This window comes from Engystomops pustulosus, chromosome 7 (genome assembly GCF_040894005.1).
Source record: "Engystomops pustulosus chromosome 7, aEngPut4.maternal, whole genome shotgun sequence".
In the NCBI taxonomy this organism is placed as follows: Eukaryota; Metazoa; Chordata; class Amphibia; order Anura; family Leptodactylidae; genus Engystomops; species Engystomops pustulosus.
The window spans coordinates 38,171,296-38,188,187 of record NC_092417.1 but is presented as its reverse complement, the minus strand read 5'-3'; the positions used below and the strand labels follow the sequence as shown (position 1 = coordinate 38,188,187).

Sequence of the window (16,892 nt, the reverse complement as noted above, 5' to 3'; positions counted from 1 at the left end):
CACTGCAGCAAATAAAGTTGGGCACACATGGGGTGCTGCGACACGTCTTGTTTTTGGACCATTTTAAAGCATGTGTTTTCAGTCCTTTAAAAGACCATGGGTTCTAAAAACACATCCGTTTTTTTTAAAAAGACTGAAAACACCTGCTTTTAAACGGTCCAGAAACGTGATGTGTGACATCACCCATAGAGTGAGGGGGATGCGCCTGCACAATGTAACAGCCTGTGAAGCTACAGCATGGGGGGCCTCTGATAACATCCCCAGGAGCCTTCCTGCCTCATTAGCATAATATTACAAGTTGATTTTTAGAGGCCATGGATAACAAGATTACCACAGATCTATGAGTCTTGAATCTCCACTTTTTGGTGGAGCCATTGCTACATCACAGCACTGTTGGCATCCATGATAACAGGTCTTTTACTGTGTTGTATCATTTTTCCATCCAACCACATATTCCTGGACAGGTGTTTAGCTAAATTTAGAAAACCCCTGACAAACCCCTGTGACAATACAGATGGACAGATAGTTGTCACCAGCTTTCACTAACTGCTGGACAGTATAGGGTTACACAGGAGCACGCCTTACGTATAAGAGGCTGACGTGTACGTGCACACGCCGACGTCATTCCCGGAAGTGTGTGGAGGAAGCGGTGGAACGCAGGCGGCGTGCAAGTACCGGTGTGTGTAGTGTTTGTGCATGGGGTTGCTTTTTGCCTTGTTTGCGGTTTTTTCCCCCTATTTTCTGGTGATTTGTTAGTGCAGTGTTTGGTTATCGCGACTAACACTACTGACATGCGGTTATGGAATTGTTCTGCCTGGTCTTTACAAATCCCCACTGTACCCATCGCTCCTGTTCACACTGCTGCTCCAATCCTCATGTCTATGAATGTAAATCCTCTATGTGGGGGCTTCACATAAGATAGTGAGCAGCCCCCCTACTAGGAGCTGCACATGAGGACTGGCATAGTAGCTGCTAGCTCGGTTTTGGAAGCTGCTTTTTATAAATGGGGCCATTCAAACCAGGGCTGAATAGTTGTTAGACTTTTGGCTTTTGTTTTCTCTTCACTTCTAGCTGTGGCTAAGTGTTATACTATGTATTAGCATACATATAATACAATGTACCAGTATATTAAACACAACAGTTGAGGGGTGGTTCTGTTTATTTTGATAACCTAGCTGCAAGGTAGGTGATTAGGGAGGGTGCCTCTTGACTCTGTAAGCTGAATGGGGACAGAAGTGAATAGTAAGAGTTCTCCAGCATGGCCATGATACTTTCTGGTTTCATCCCCTGTTAAATCTACCATTAGAACTGAGCATGATAAACCTGTGATGCATTAAGAGGTTTTCCCTGGAAACAAGTACTGGCTTAACTTATCGGCAGGGGGTTTTCAGTGGTGAGCATCTTACAGATCATAAGAACAGGGGGTACAATGGAGTAATCTCAGAGATGAGTGGATCAGACGGCTGCACATGCCTGTTCTGCTCAATTCATCTCTATAGAGCTGACGGTGCTATGCGACCTCCCACAACTCCATGGAGATGAATGGCCATGGGCAGCCATCTGCTGTGAGTGATCCAGGGTCCAGTTACCTGGGACTCCTCATTCTTGTGGTCTGTGGGGGGCTCATCACTAAGTGTCCCTAGTTTATCATGCTTGATTTTGATGGTAGGTTTCCTTAAAGTGGTTTGGGGCGCTGTGCAATTTTTGGGCTAATATGGGGATTCTGTAATATCAGATAATGTAGGAGTCAGTGTAATTAGTTCGGTAATGTGCAATTTATTAAGGTCCCATTGGTAAGACTTTGCCAATTGGGTACTTGTGTAACCCTGGCCAGCCCCATATTACAGAATATTTACTTTCCTGACAAATTTATAAATACTCGGTTGAGTTCATCCCTGTGTTTGGTAAGTTCTGTTCCCCTTCTGTATTTGCCTGTATTTTCCTACTAGTTAAACAGATGGGGTTTAAAAAAAAATAGAGGCGTATCAAAAGAGAACCTTGAGTACATAAAAAAAAAAAAACTTGATGCAGAATTTATTTTGGTAATTTGTTACTTTGCTGAAATGGAGTGTGAAGGAAGGCCCCAATGCACTAGAACAGTGATGGCAAACCTTTTAGAGGCCGAGTGCCCAAACTACAACAAAGACCCGCTTATTTATCGCAGAGTGCCAACACAGAAATTTCATTTGTGATTTATACTCCCTTCTCTGTCACAGTTTTCATTGATACCTGCACCCTGGGGACACCAATAAAGCAGAAAATAGTCCCAGGTAGCACTGTCACTTTAAAATAGCTTTGTGCACAACAAGTCCTGGGCTGTCTGGGACTGCAGGAAGATACCTGGAGTCCTCTCTGGTGATGGCCTGAGTGCCCACAGAAAGGACTCTGAGTGCCACCTCTGGCACCAGTGCCATAGGTTAGCCATCACTGCACTAGAATTTTATCCTTGTCTTTTTACTGTTTTGACAGGTATTTCAGCAGAATGCACAGACATGCAGGTTTAACCCTTGGTGTTGCCTCCTTGGTGGGTACAACAGTAGGATGCCTTGTTCTATGGAAGCTTTTTAACCGTCGGAGGCAGCTTTGTACGAGCGTTGACCAGAAAGACTTGTGTACTGCATTAACCACAGAGGACCAATCCTCAGAGCACAATGTGCGGCCGCATTTAGAAAGAAGTTCTGTGTTTTCAGTGGAGAAAATCCTGCAGGCTGAAGTTAAAATAGTCACTAGGGCTGAAGAATGGGAGACGGTGTGGCCTTTATTACAGCGCGATCTTGATGAGTACCCGGTGCTTGGCATGGACTGCGAGTGGGTATGTGTTTTGCATTTGTTACAAAAAAAAACTTCTCGATGTCCTACTTCTGAAATGAGTGCACAAACAAATCACACTTTTATTATTGAAAGGAAAACTATTCACTTTCAATCTAGTTAAAAAACCTTTTTAACTGTACCCTTAAAAAAATTTTTTAAGGGTACAGTTGAATTTCAGTTCTGGTGTCTGAGGGCGATTGGGCTCTATGCAATATGCTTTATCTGACAACAAACATAAAACCTATATCACACCCTCTAATGAAAATATTTTTGCAACGAATGATGAAATAAAAATACTTTGTTTGGCATTTGATATATTTAATAAAGGGCAGAAGGACAGTCCTCCTACAAGAGTATAGGATTAAACACATACTATGATAAGCAAAGGAGAGAAAGGTACAGCGGTTATGCCCCAAAATAATGTAATTATGGCTGGAGCCTTTGGACTGCGGTTCAAAACTTGAATGTGTAAACGCATCCAAAATTGCTGCACTTCCACAACCCTTTGGAAATGGTGTTAACTGCTTGATTATGTTTTCTGTAAATAATCTGGCCTTGCATATTTCGCACAATCTTTCTCGTCTGCCTGCTCTGGGAACAAATTTTACAGCATACCCTAGCTTCATTATTAATTTTTTTTTTCTTCTTTGCAGGTGTCTGTAGATGGGAGAACAAACCCGATCTCCCTGCTACAGATGGCCTCCCACAGTGGCCTTTGTGTCCTGGTTCGCTTGCCGCGATTGGTCAGCACTGGCTGCAACATTCCCAAGACCTTAGTAGCTCTGTTGGCAAATAACAGTGTCCTGAAAGTCGGTGTGGGTTGCTGGGATGATGCCTCTAAACTGATGAATGATTATTGCCTTTCTGTTAGGGGCATTGTTGACATTCGCTATCTGGCAATGAGACAAAGGTAGGTGTTTCATTCTTTTCCATTTTTATAAGTAATTTTTTTTCTTCCCTTTTATTTGGGACTGGTCTCCTCCTGTCCATGGGTATTGTATGGTTTGCAACCTTCATTTCTATACAGCTGAGCTGTAACAAACCATGGTCAGATGGGGCACTGATTTTGGAAGAAAGCAGCCATGATTGTAGTCCTCTAGGCAACACCATGACTGCATATTTTTAAAATCGCCCATTACTGATCCATGAGGGCCCTGGACCACCTCCAATTACAAAGACTCTCCACTACTTGAAAACAGTGGGTAGATAATAACTTCATTTCTTAGAACAAACTTGTGCAAACCGTATGTATTCTGTAAAAAAAAAAAAAGTGCATCAATCTATCCATATGCTATTTATATACATTCGCTGATTCAGTTTACAGTAATCAGTTTGTGCACATCTGTTTTTTGGCATGTACCGTATTTTTCGGACTATAAGGTGCACAAAAAATCTCAGAAATCAAAGGTGTGCCTTATAGTCCAGTGCGCCTTATATATGAACCATACTTACAGACAACAGCTGCCTTGAACTGTGCACAGGTCTGCCACCTGCTGGTCATTCACCCTTATAATCAGGTGCGCAGGCATTTATTGATGGTGCGCCTTATAGTCAGAAAAATACTGATGTCCATTATACACTTTGTTTCTCCTGATCACCAATCGATTAAAAACTGAAAGCTCATGCAGTCTTTTATGTATGCTTTTTCATTATTCAGGAGGGACATTTTTCAGAACAGCCTAAGTCTTAAATCTCTATCTGAAACTATTTTGTGCTATCCCCTGGATAAATCTTTCCAGCTTCGATGTAGTAACTGGGACGCTGAAGAATTTACACAGGATCAGGTATGTTTGGTCTTATGTCTGTATATTATAATAAATATGGGTAAAGGCAAAGGATGTGTGAGCAATTGACAGTCTAAGTCTTTATGTAAACTGACTTTCTGTTCTTAGGTGTTTTACGCTGCCAGAGATGCCCAGGTTTCCATTGCCCTTTTCCTACAATTACTTGGGTTCTTCTCTTCTGATCTCCCCAAACCATGGGAATTATTCCTAGGAAAATGCCAAGGACTGATTGATATTCCTTTTAAAGGAAAAGGTGTTGTAAACGGAGATGTTAATTTTGTTCCAAAACCAAAGAAAGAAGAACCTGTCGAACAATCCAACACAAATTCTCAGGGTGATCCTCGCAGACACAAGAAGAAACCTCTGGGAGTGGGATATTCTGTGAGGTATGTCAATTTGAAGAGTCTACGAAAGAACCAGCTTTCTGATGTGAAGATTTGTCCCTAGCCTTGCAAGGGAAGGATTCAGGGCAGTGTTTTGTTGCAAGGAGTACTAAGGAAGATGGGACTCCTTGTACTCCTTGTATCCTATCCCTATGATGCTCTAAGTCCTGGAACTGTGGTCATTCTGTGAAATAGGGCTCTGCATGGTCTGTGATTCATAGACTGATCAAATCTGAAACTGTCCTTAGTTGCATCAGCTCAGACTGCCAATTTCAGATAAGAGGAAACTGCTAAAAAAATGTTACTGGTCACTTAATTGCCTCATTCTGTGTATGAGTACTACAGATTTTATATAAAACTTGTTGAATAATGCTTTTAATAACTTATTGTGTGCTTTGTCCTTGCAGAAAGTCTCCCCTGTATGATAACTGCTTCCTACATGCCCCTGATGGTCAGCCTCTATGCACTTGTGACAGGAAGAAAGCCCAGTGGTATCTGGACAAGGGCATTGGAGGTCAGTGGGGTTCATTGTGTTTCTTTTTGTCAGGGGTCACTACCTTTTTTTTGTTCCATCTTGTCTTTTGTGGACCTACAACTTCTGAGAACAGCTAAGCAAGTGTGTATGCTTGGGGTAGTAGTCTTGCTGATCTCATGGTTTTGTCTAACTTTATTTTTGTTGCTTGTATCTTCATAGACTTGATCAGCAGTGATCCATTTGTAGTGAGACTACGCTTTGAGCCTTCTGGTCGTCCTGAATCAAGTGTGGACTACTACCTTACTGTGAAGGAGAACCTCTGTGTGGTTTGTGGCAAAAGGGAGTCCTATATACGGTAAGGGTGATTTGTATTGGTTCTTCTTGAAGGGATTCAAGAAGAACACCCAAGTATGAGTTGAAGTTATAATTTTACCAAATTCTCTTTAAAAAAAAAAAAAAAAAAAAAAAAACCAGTACAATACCCATGATTGGCCATTTTTGGCCTGATACACTTCTCATGATGCAGAGTTTCACTAGCATTTATGTATATTTTAAAGGGGTTTTCACACGAAAGAAAATTCTCACATTATCCCCTAGTGATAACACAATAAAGATCATTTTAACTTTTCAATTTTACTCAGTTTTATTGGGGTTTTGGCTCTTATCACTCTTCTGGCTGTTCAGAGTAAAATCCCAGGGTGTGGGCGGGGCCTCTCCAAGCAGACACATTACTGTATTTTCCATCTAGGTGTCTGGGTTGACAGTGTGGTAGGTTATCAGTTTACAAGGTGTACATACACTTTCATCTGGCTATTGACATTGTACTGACACATAGGAGAGGCTGACAGACCATTACACTCTGGACTTTGCTACATCTCATTGACATGTGCTTGCATTCCCCTTCCCCCGGATCACCTATCTCCTTGTAGTTTGCAGCTTCTCTCTGCTCACCATGTGCTGCCAGGAAGTGATCAGTGAGTTCCATACAGGGGGCGTTGCTACCGCCACAGAGACAGAAACTCGGCTGCCCAACCCTAAGAGGTTACAGGGTCGTGTCTAGGGGCAACTGAAATTGTTTGTTTACTTTAGTGACCTCTATCTGTGAAATGCTGCATTTTAGCGGTGAATTAGTATTTTTGTTATCCTGAGTACATATAAGAAACTTGTCATTGTGGGAATACCCCTTTAAGTACTAGCCAGATCTCAATAGAAATTTGGATGTGTGAGGTTAAAGTGCTGTGTACTCATGAATTGTGTATATATATTTTAAATGTTACTCTTTTCCCTCCACAGGAAGAACATTGTACCTCATGAATACAGACGACATTTTCCTATACAGATGAAGGACCATAATTCCCATGATGTTCTGCTACTCTGCACGTCTTGCCACGCGGTGTCTAATTATTATGATAACAGCTTCAAACAGCAATTGGCAGTCGAGTTCTCTGCCCCCATCGGCTGTGAGGAAGGGGTCCGCATGTTGGAGGATCCAGTGAGGCGACAGGTGCGATCAGCAGCAAGAGCTCTTCTAAATGCATCCAAGTTACCAGAGAATCGTAGAGAAGAACTGCTGTCTGAGCTCAGAGCGTTTTACTCAACTGCAGAAATTAGTGAGGAGATGCTAAAGGAAGCAGCAAACCTGGAGACCAGGTAAGAAAACTTACAAAGGTCAACTATAGAAAAGGGCTTATATTATCATGGTCAGGCACTGTACACTTATTTGAGTGTGTAATATATATGCAACTCCTAGTGCTTGATCAAACACTGCAGTGTTAGTGATAGCGTTACCTCCTCTAACACTGCGGCAGAGTACAATGTAATTGTTGGACCGCCATAGGGTGGAGGTGATTGCTGCGCGTCATGCGACAATTGCCGCCCCAACCCCGCCCCCTCATGAATATGTCAGACAGCTTTGCAAGCGGTCCGATTACATTGTACCCCGCCGCAGTGTTAGATGGCGTTACCGGAGGTTTCTGGTAACTCTTATCACTCGAACCCTGCGGCGTTTGTTCAAGCACTAGGACCTGCTTACTAGTGCTGAAATTTTGGGTGACGGGTCTTCTAAGTGGCCACACTAGTGACCAAAACCTAGATGCTCCATAAACCACAGTACATCACAAATGTCACCCGGTAACCAAATGCTGCATTTGTACAATAATGTATAGACCTCAGAGCATACTAGATACAGTAGAGGCTGTTCCCTACTTAAGAACACCCGACTTGGACTACCTCTGGATGTTGGTAATTTACTGTAGCCCTGGGCTATAATAAAGGTCTAACAGTTATCAAAGGTGTCTGCCTTCAAGCTTTGTTAATCCTGGTTCTTATGACAATCCGACTTGCATACATAACCCGTAATATTTCTGTCCTAATCTATATCGCCTTTTGTATTGTCTTCAGAATCTTCAATGAGACCTACACCCCACATGGACTAAAAGTTGTGCAATGTTTTGCAAGGGGTGGCCTAAAATCCCTAATGGAATTGGAGAAACGCTGGCGTCAACACTTCCTGGACAAGATGGCACCCAAGTTTCTTCCCCAGCAGTGGTCTGTCGATCACAATCATAGCAAACTGATCAAGAAATACGGTGAAGATTTACCTATTCAGCTGGGATAAGGAGCCCTCACTGTGGACTGCTTATATTCTAGGCCTCTGATGGACACTAACTACTTGCCATAACCATCCAGGGTTCAATGGACATCTCTGAAGATGAGCCTGTGCTACAATGACTTCTTCTACAATGCCTCAAGTAACTGTTCTAATTCTGGGACTGTAATTCACTATTTACTGGGTAAAAATGTATTTTAAAACAAACTAAAAAAAAATGTTTTGGCTTCCAAGCCAGGCATGAAATAATACTGTGAATTTAAAGGACAACTACCACCTGCCCTGGTGGCCTCCAGCTGGCATGTTGTGTGCTAAGCTGATCTTATAACTTTATTTAAAGGGAACTATTCCTATTAATGGTGTGATGTATCGGCCAACGCTTCAGCAACGTATTTTTACGTTGTATCGATATTTTTTGGTTTTGTGGTTGGAAGCTGGCACTGTTGCGAGCACTGGCATTTCTCTTTGGGACCCATTGGGAGGTACTGATGCTGGTTCAGCGCTAGTTTTTATTCCTGAAGCCTTTCTGACTTTGTGCCGCCTTATGCATTGGCTCGTATCATGGCCGCTGCAGTCATTGTAATGACTTTTTGACCCCTGGCACTCTCTCCTCTCACGTTTTGGCTGAAGACCTCATGCTTTTAATTGTGATGCCTTATTTATTTTCAGTGGTTTAGTTTCTCTTTAAGGTCGCATTGCGATCATGTGTCATAAAGGAAATCTAACTGTGCCATGCTGCTGAGCGATGAACAGGATTCCCTGTTTTATATGCGTTCATTTCCTTATTTATATTTGTTTGTTTTATTCTCCCTTGTACTTTATTTATTTTTTTGGAGAAATATGACTTTCTTAAAGCCATGTACTATAAAAGCAAAGTGTTTAATATTACTGTTTGCCCTGTCTTTGTTTGTGGATCTATTCCATTACCGCCTTCGTGACCAGGCTTTAACCATTTTGCCGCTCAGCATATAGGCTTACCACTCAGCTTTAGCACTTTGCACTCTGGCAGATAGTTCCACCACTTAACGGATGCTGGCTCGGCTCCAGTGGATCGGAGCTAGGCCGGCATCGGTATACATGGGGTGTCAGCTGTAACGCCTGCAATTTAAAGTGAGCTCTGATTGCGGGTGTTTAACCTGTTAAATGTTGTTTGCTTATGGTGGAACTAATGAAGTAAAAAAAATTCTTAGACCAATTTTTATCTCTGTAGCAAAAAAAATGGTATCACTGGGAAAAAATCCCACCCCCCCCCAAAGGCAGTCTCATGGTCCCACTAACTGAAAATAAAATTTTGTACCCCAATGAGGAAACTAAAATTCACTAAGTTGTATAGGACGAATGTGGCAGCTGTAGGGCGCTCCTACCCTTCTACTCAGAGAAATTGCGTGTCTTTTTTTTTGCGCTGGGCACTACTGTATACTACTCTTTGATCAATGCTTTTCCCACCCTCGGCTTATACTCGAGTCAATAGGTTTTTCCCAGTTTTTGGTGGTAAAATTTGGGGTCTTGGCTTATACTCGGGTCGGCTTATACTCGAGTATATACAGTAATTACATAAATGGTGTACAGTTTGCATGTCTTTTAGCCTTCTAAGAACAGCAATGTCACATGTCATGAATGTAACACAAGGCACCATGTAAAAATATTGACACAATATGTCACATCTGTACATAGGGACAGTCTGCTAATATTCAACTATGGACATATAAACCTCTAACTATAAGAAGGCAGGGCAGGGATTTGAAGAGACAATGAACTCTCAATCACAATAATTGGGCGTGATTCACTGCCTGAGAGAGAAGTCGCACACACCAGACATGAGTCAAATAAGCTAATCTGCATATCAGAAAAATGTCTAAGATGGCTTATTTGAGTTTTAGGGAAAGGGTGTGTGTTTTTTTTTTTTTTTGTTTCCCCCTCCACCCACTGACCCTTAGACCCTCTAGGGTCCTTTAACCCTAGATGGTCTGATCATTGCTACCATATACTGCAACCCTACTGTATTGCAGAATGTGGCGTTCTTACATCGGATTCTTTACAATGAGCAAGGGGCTCATTGGAAACTAATCTTCAGAAACCTTTCATGGCAACCGATCCGCGCCCCCTGATGACATTCAGGAGATCGGTGATCTCAACGAAGATGGTGCCGCTTGTTGTCTTTTAAATGCTGACTGTGGTTGTTTGATGTTGCTGCATATTGCAGTAATCTGTATGAAGAGGGCTCAGCCATTGAATTCCCTTTTTTTTTTTGGGTGTATCTGGGAATCTCCTTCCTGATGTTTAAATGCAGACATTCCATGAGCAGATTCCAGATGTGTTTTAACTACTTCCATACCGCTGTGTGTGTGTATATAGTGGGCTCATGGGCTGAACTGTATTACACAGTAACTGCTGCTGTCTGTGCTTGTACTGATTGCGGCAGTTAACCTGTTAGGTGCCACTGTCGGCTTTTACTGGCGCACCTAACACTGCTCCCAATGGGTGCTGGGTCATCGGAGGGAGCTGAGAGCCTTCTTAAGGCTCCCATAGCTGTCGTTCAGCAATCTGAGTAGTCTGTCAGACGGGGCTAAACCCTCTCCATAGCTGGGAAGTGTTTTCTGCATATTACACTTACTGGTTAACATGGTAGAGCTGCCAGCGTTTGAGCGCCGCCACCTTGGCTCAGATTGTTGCTCCCCATGATGTCGGGGAGTGGCGATCTATTGCTATGACCGCCTTAGGTCACTCAATTTAGAGTGTAAAATCCCCATATTCTGCCATACTGTAGTATGGTAGGATCTATCAGACAACCCTAGGAAATAGTAAAAAAAAAGTAAATTAAAAAAAAATAAAAAATAAATCTCCCCTTTCCCTAGAAGTGATATAAATGAATAGTAAAAATTGTAAACATGTTAGGGATCACTGTGTCCAATCTATCAAAATATAATAAAACTGTTCTTCCTGTAGTTTAACCCTGTAACGTAAAAAAGTACCCAAAGTTGAAAATGCTGCTTTGCCATTTTGAAAAATATAAATTCAATAAAATTAGTGATCAAAAGGCCGTACTGTCGTAATAATGGTAGCATCGAAAACATCAGCAAAAGTTGCAAAAAAATGGCACCACAGACATACTTAAGTATGAAAAAAAAAAGCTATTAGCGCCAGAAGATGGAAAAATTTTTTTTTTTTGTAAATGTATAAAAACATTATAAAACCAGTATTCCTGTGATTGTACCACCTGTCAGGTGGTAGTGGACCCATTGAACCACTGTGTGCGATGGAGTAAGCTGACACCTGGGAGCGGAGTCTAAAGTGGCACCAAGTATTCACCAGAGCCCGCCACAAAGCGGATTGGACTTGCTGCAGCGGGATAAGACCAGGTCGGGGACGTAGCAGAAGGTCAGGAAAGGAAGCAGAAGTCACAACAGGTAATCTTAAGAGTCACAATAACAAGTTTTCTCAAAGGCAACCAGGTACAAAGGAAGAGGGGTCACAGGAAGAGGCAGGGAATATATCATGGCAGTAATAGGCCACTGCCAATAAGCCACAGGCTGGCCCTTTAAATTTCACACAGGCGGCGTGCAGGCACCCTAGGGGGTGGGAGTAGCTGTCGCACTGTGGTGCCCCTACATGGGAGCACACAGTTGCGCTTGAGATGAGGGTCACAGGAACACCTGTGACACCAACCCAAAATATAAGCTAGACATGTTATTTGGGGTGCACAGTGAAAGCTGTAATATTCAAGCCCATAAGAAAAAGGCACAAATGCATTTTTCTCCAATTTCACTGCATTTGGAATTTTTCTCCTACTTCCCAGTACACGGCATGGAATATTAAATACCATGACGATGAAGTCACACAGCTACTTTCATGGAAAAATATAAAAGTCATGTAGGTGGGGAGTGAAAAATGAAAAAGGGCCTAGTCGGTCAGGGGTTAATACTGATGTGTTTTGGGTTGCATTTTACCTAATGCATTTGTTGGGCCTTTCAAAATGCAATAAAAACACTTTCTATAAATGCGGTCTTATAAAATATAAGTAATATTTCCATATAGCAGTAGATGTGCCCTAGGCCCCCAGACCGGCCCTGGCTGTATTACTGCAAAGTTGGTACATGTGTAATCCATGTTTCCACCACGTTCCATGACGGCCCCCACCTGGAGGATGCTTCTATATCCTGTAGGGACAGGAAGTGCAAGAGATTAAAAGCTCCTCCCTAGCACCCAACACCAGTGTCTTCCTGTCCCTACGGGATATAGGATGCAAGAGAGTCTCCTTATGGAGACACAGGAAATTTTTTGCTTTTTTCCTTTTTATTTTTTCAACAGTTCCGCCTCCACAACCGAGTGGAGGGGAACAAGAAATACCTCCTCCCCACCCCCCGCACCTTCCGGCCCATCCAGCGGTCCCGGGAGACTAATTCTGCGCCGGATACGGGGGGGCAAGCAGGCAGACTGCAAATACCTGCGAGCGGGAGCCTTTCTTCATGCTTGGGGACCGGCGTTCGAGCCGGGCATCAGTCCTCGGCTGATGGAGGGTTCCGGCGGACGGGCAGGTTGTGGTGGCGTGCACGCGCGACTCAGGCGCGCGTTTCCGGAGTAGCCGCGTGCCGGAAGTCAGGTCGCGTCATCAGGTGACGCGACTTCCGGTAGGCATGTCACCAGGCCGCCGGGCACGTCATTAGGGGCGGCCCCGAATGTCCGACTCCTGGGACTCGCCTACAGTCCAGGAAATAATCACTTCCGGTTAAACTGGAAGGGGGAGGAGAGAAGAGCCGCTCCAGGCACGCCAGATCATTTATTAGCGTCCCTGGGGAAACCTATCTCGGGTGGCTCTGGTGCTTCCAGCAACATGGCTGATGACGCATCCAATCTGTTCCAGGTCCTGGTACCCGTAAGTACAAGCCCTGGGCTGACCGCTTCTCTCTCTCACTCATACATTTCATACCTGTCTATTGACTGTTATCATGTATGCTTCTCTTAGGGGAAAGAGCAGAAAGAACCTAAAGAGAAAGAACAGAGAGAGAGAGATAAACCCCTTAAGCCACATCTTTTAGAGGGTTTTTTATGTAATTCTAAATTACCCGAGGATTATAGAAAAAGTCTAAAAGAGGAAAGATCGTCGTTAATGGACGAAATTAGATCCGCAATAAAGGAGGAAGTATCTTCCTCTATTGCTGCTCACTTACCCGAACCACCTAGGAAAAAACCTAGATATGTTCAGTCTTCCTCTTCTGATCAGGATTCAGATATTCCTTCCGGTTCTATGTATGAAAGACTGGAAGAAGATTTAGAGGAGGTTCATTCTAAGGAGCAGGGGCACACGAAATACTTATTCGCGTCCGAAGATCTAGATAACCTTTTAAAAGCCCTGAGAAACACATTAGAAATAGAAGATGTGTCAGAACCTACCTCAGTGCAGAATGACCTCTTTGGGGGACTTAAATATAGAAAGAAAAGTTTTTTTCCAGTAGTCGACACGTTAAAAAATTTAGTGTTAACAGAATGGAAGGAACCAGAAAAAAGAATTTCTGTTCCTAGAGAATTCCGAAACAGACTGCAATTTGAAGATAATGCATTATGGGACGAAATACCTAAGGTCGACATCCAGGTCGCTAAGGTAGTTAAAAAAACGGATCTTCCATTTGAAGATAGTGCCCAATTAAAAGACCCTCTTGATCGTAAATCTGATGCTTTGCTAAAGAGGGCTTGGGAGACGTCTTCTCTTAATATTAAGACCAATATTGCCTCCACTTCTGTCGCCAGGACCTTATATTTCTGGTTATCAGAATTAGAATCCCATCTTGTAAATAAGACCTATCTATTATAGAGTCTTTACCCCTCCTCAAATCTGCCACAGCATTTCTAGCGGATGCTCTAAGGTTTTCGGCCAAAGAGGCGGCCTTAACCAACTCTGTCCGGAGATCTCTCTGGTTAAAACAGTGGGGTGGTGATATAAAATCAAAGTCTATGCTTTGTGGTATACCTTTCCAGGGCGAATTTTTGTTTGGCAGTGAATTAGACTCTATACTAGAGAAAGCTGCAGACAGAAAAAAGGGATTTCCAGTAAATAGACTTCCCCCTAAAAAACCCTCCTTTCCCTTTCCCTTTTGTACTTCCAGGGAAGAGAAAACTCCCTTTAGGGGCAAGGGAAAAACAGGGAGATGGAGCTACGCAAAGGGAGGGGCAGGTCGTGGGTTTTTCTCTAACCCCGACCACAAACAGAGAAAACAATGACTTACAGGTGGGGGGGAGACTTTCCCATTTCAGGCTCGAATGGGAAAAAATCTGCCCAAACCCTTGGGTACTCCAGACCATCCAGTCAGGTTACAGGGTAGAGTTTCTCCATATTCCCCCACAACATTTTCAGACCCCTCCAAATCTTCCAGAAAAACAAACTCTCCATCTCTGGACCAACATCCAACAGTTACTTCAGATGGATGTGATTGTTCCAGTCCGGGAGATAGAAAAAGGGGAAGGATTTTATTCCCCTCTATTTTTGGTAAAAAAACCCAATGGGTCTTTTCGTCTAATTATAAACCTGAAAAAATTAAACAGGTTTATAAAATACAAACACTTCAAAATGGAATCGATAAAGTCGGCAACCCCCCTAATAGGTCAAAATTATCTTTTATGCACAATAGATCTAAAAGACGCGTACTATCACGTCCCTATTTGTCAGGATCACCAGAAATATCTCAGGTTCACAGTTCGTTCCCCGGGGGGAAAAATACTTCATTATCAGTTCAAGGCCTTACCATTTGGGATCTCTTCAGCACCCCGTATTTTCACAAAAATTATGGTAGAAGTAGTGGCCCACCTAAGGTTGAAAGGCATAATTATAGTACCTTACCTAGACGACTTACTTCTAGTGGCCAAAACCAAATTAGAACTAGAGACCCACCTTCAGATAGTCATAGGTCTCCTCCAGGAATTAGGTTGGGTCATAAACAAGAAAAAGTCAGATTTAAAACCAGAGAAAGTGAAAAAGTTTCTAGGGGTGAATCTGGATTCTGTGAAACAGAGTTCTTTCCTACCGATAGAAAAGATCCAAAAAATAAAGGAAAATGTGAGTTTCTTCCAGAGAAAGGAGTCGTGCAGCATTCGAGCAGCTCTGAGTCTTCTGGGCCTCCTGACGTCCTGTATCCAGTGCGTGACTTGGGCTCAGAACCACACAAGGACTATGCAGGCTTGGACAATCCGGGTATGGGACAAAAACCCTCTACATCTAGACCACAAGGTAAAAATTCCCCTTTTAGTCAAACATTCTCTATCATGGTGGAAGAATCCCATAAACTTAAAGAAAGGAGTTTGGTGGAATCCAAACCCAGTCTTGACAATACGGACAGACGCAAGCCTGACAGGTTGGGGGGCTGTGTTGGCAGACCACTATTTTCAAGGTCAGTGGGACAGCCAGACTCGTTCTAGGTCCTCAAACTTCCGGTAATTAAAGGCAGTCCTAGAAACATTCAAAAAGAGCCACTTACACATAAGAAAGCAACATATAAGAATCCTTTCTGATAACACTACTACAGTAGCTTATCTGCGTAGACACGGGGGCACAAAGTCTAAAACTTTGTCAGGGTTATCACATCAGATTTTTTGGTGGGCGGAAACATATCTTCTATCCCTCTCAGCTATCCATCTCAAAGGTACAGAAAATATAGAAGCAGACTTCTTAAGCCGGGTTACATTAGATCCACATAAATGGTCGCTAAACCCGGAAACCTTCAGGGAAATCTGTTATATCTGGGGGACTCCAACCTTAGATCTTTTTTTCGCGACCCACCTAAATAATAAATCCCCTAAATACTTCTCCTTAGACCCTAGGGGCTCTCCTACGGGGTTAGATGCCTTCAGTCATACATGGGGGTCGGGGTTAGTCTATGCCTTCCCTCCCATACCCCTAATTCCCAAAATCTTACAGAGATTGAGAACAGAACAGGTATTAATGATTCTTATTGCTCCATACTGGCCAAAAAGAAGTTGGTTCCCGGTTATTCAGGAACTAGCTATAGATAATCCTGTTCATCTACCTTATCGTCAGGATCTTCTTCTACAGGGTCCACTGTATCATCAAGACGTACAACATCTAAAACTCACGGCCTGGATCCTGAGAGGGCATACCTAATGACCAAAGGCCTTTCTACCGAAGTGATCAACACTATTCAAGCAAGCAGGAAACCAGTGACTAACGCTATTTATGCCAAGATCTGGAAAAAATTCTATACATGGTGCGGGGACTATCCCCCTTCTCCAGAGAATCCAAACTTAGGTCAAATCTTAGATTTTTTACAAGCAGGGTTTTCTCTCGGTCTTAAACCAAGCACCCTTAGAGTCCAAATTTCGGCCTTAAGTATATATTTTGATTTCCCCTTAGCAGATCACAGATGGATCAAAAGATTCATTAAAGGAAACCTACCACTTGTAGTGGCAGGTTTCCGATGGCAATACCGGGCACCAGCTCAGGGTGAGCTGGTGCCGGAGCTTATTTTAGTTAGTGTTTTAAACCGCGGTATCGCGGTTTAAAACACTTTTTAAACTTTATAGCCGGCGCAGGGAGGTACACGCTCGGCGCTTACCGTGCACGCGGCTACATAGGAAGTGAATGAGAGCCGCGTGTACGGTAAGCGCCGAGCGCGTACCTGCCTGCGCCGGCTATAACGTTTAAAAAGTGTTTTAAACCGCGATACCGCGGTTTAAAACACTAACTAAAATAAGCTCCGGCACCAGCTCACCCTGAGCTGGTGCCCGGTATTTCCATCGGAAACCTGCCACTACAAGTGGTAGGTTTCCTTTAAGGCAGTGATGGCGAACCTATGGCACTGGTGCCAGAGGTGGCACTCAGAGCC

The 16,892-nt window shown here is 43.2% G+C and overlaps 2 protein-coding genes across 4 annotated transcripts in view; one reads left to right on the top strand and one right to left on the bottom strand.

The window, feature by feature from the left end:
• The window catches only part of DCAF5 (DDB1 and CUL4 associated factor 5), a 34,408-nt gene extending 33,858 nt beyond the window's left edge, over window positions 1-550 (bottom strand). For 2 of the 3 annotated variants that reach the window (XM_072115489.1, XM_072115490.1), the window contains exon 1: window positions 499-550. The gene's annotated coding sequence lies outside the window, so the exon portion shown is untranslated. Of the gene's footprint in view, window positions 1-421; window positions 441-498 lie in introns of those variants that run through there. The other variant, XM_072115491.1, reaches the window with a different exon arrangement.
• Window positions 551-560: 10 nt separating this feature from the next.
• Window positions 561-8,949, top strand: EXD2 (exonuclease 3'-5' domain containing 2). Its single transcript, XM_072115494.1, has 9 exons — window positions 561-671; window positions 2,470-2,812; window positions 3,465-3,721; window positions 4,469-4,595; window positions 4,704-4,981; window positions 5,386-5,492; window positions 5,673-5,808; window positions 6,747-7,103; window positions 7,854-8,949. The coding sequence occupies exons 2-9, from the start codon at window positions 2,483-2,485 to the stop codon at window positions 8,068-8,070; spliced, it is 1,809 nt and encodes a 602-aa protein (XP_071971595.1). The 5' UTR covers window positions 561-671; window positions 2,470-2,482; the 3' UTR covers window positions 8,071-8,949.
• Window positions 8,950-16,892: the final 7,943 nt, after the last annotated feature.

Coding starts and splice junctions, on each gene's coding strand:
- EXD2 (XM_072115494.1), top strand. CDS start 2,483: ATGCACAGACATGCAGGTTTAACCCTTGGTGTTGCCTCCTTGGTGGGT. Junction 2,813..3,464: donor TTGGCATGGACTGCGAGTGG/GTATGTGTTTTG, acceptor TCTTCTTTGCAG/GTGTCTGTAGATGGGAGAAC. Junction 4,982..5,385: donor GGAGTGGGATATTCTGTGAG/GTATGTCAATTT, acceptor TTGTCCTTGCAG/AAAGTCTCCCCTGTATGATA.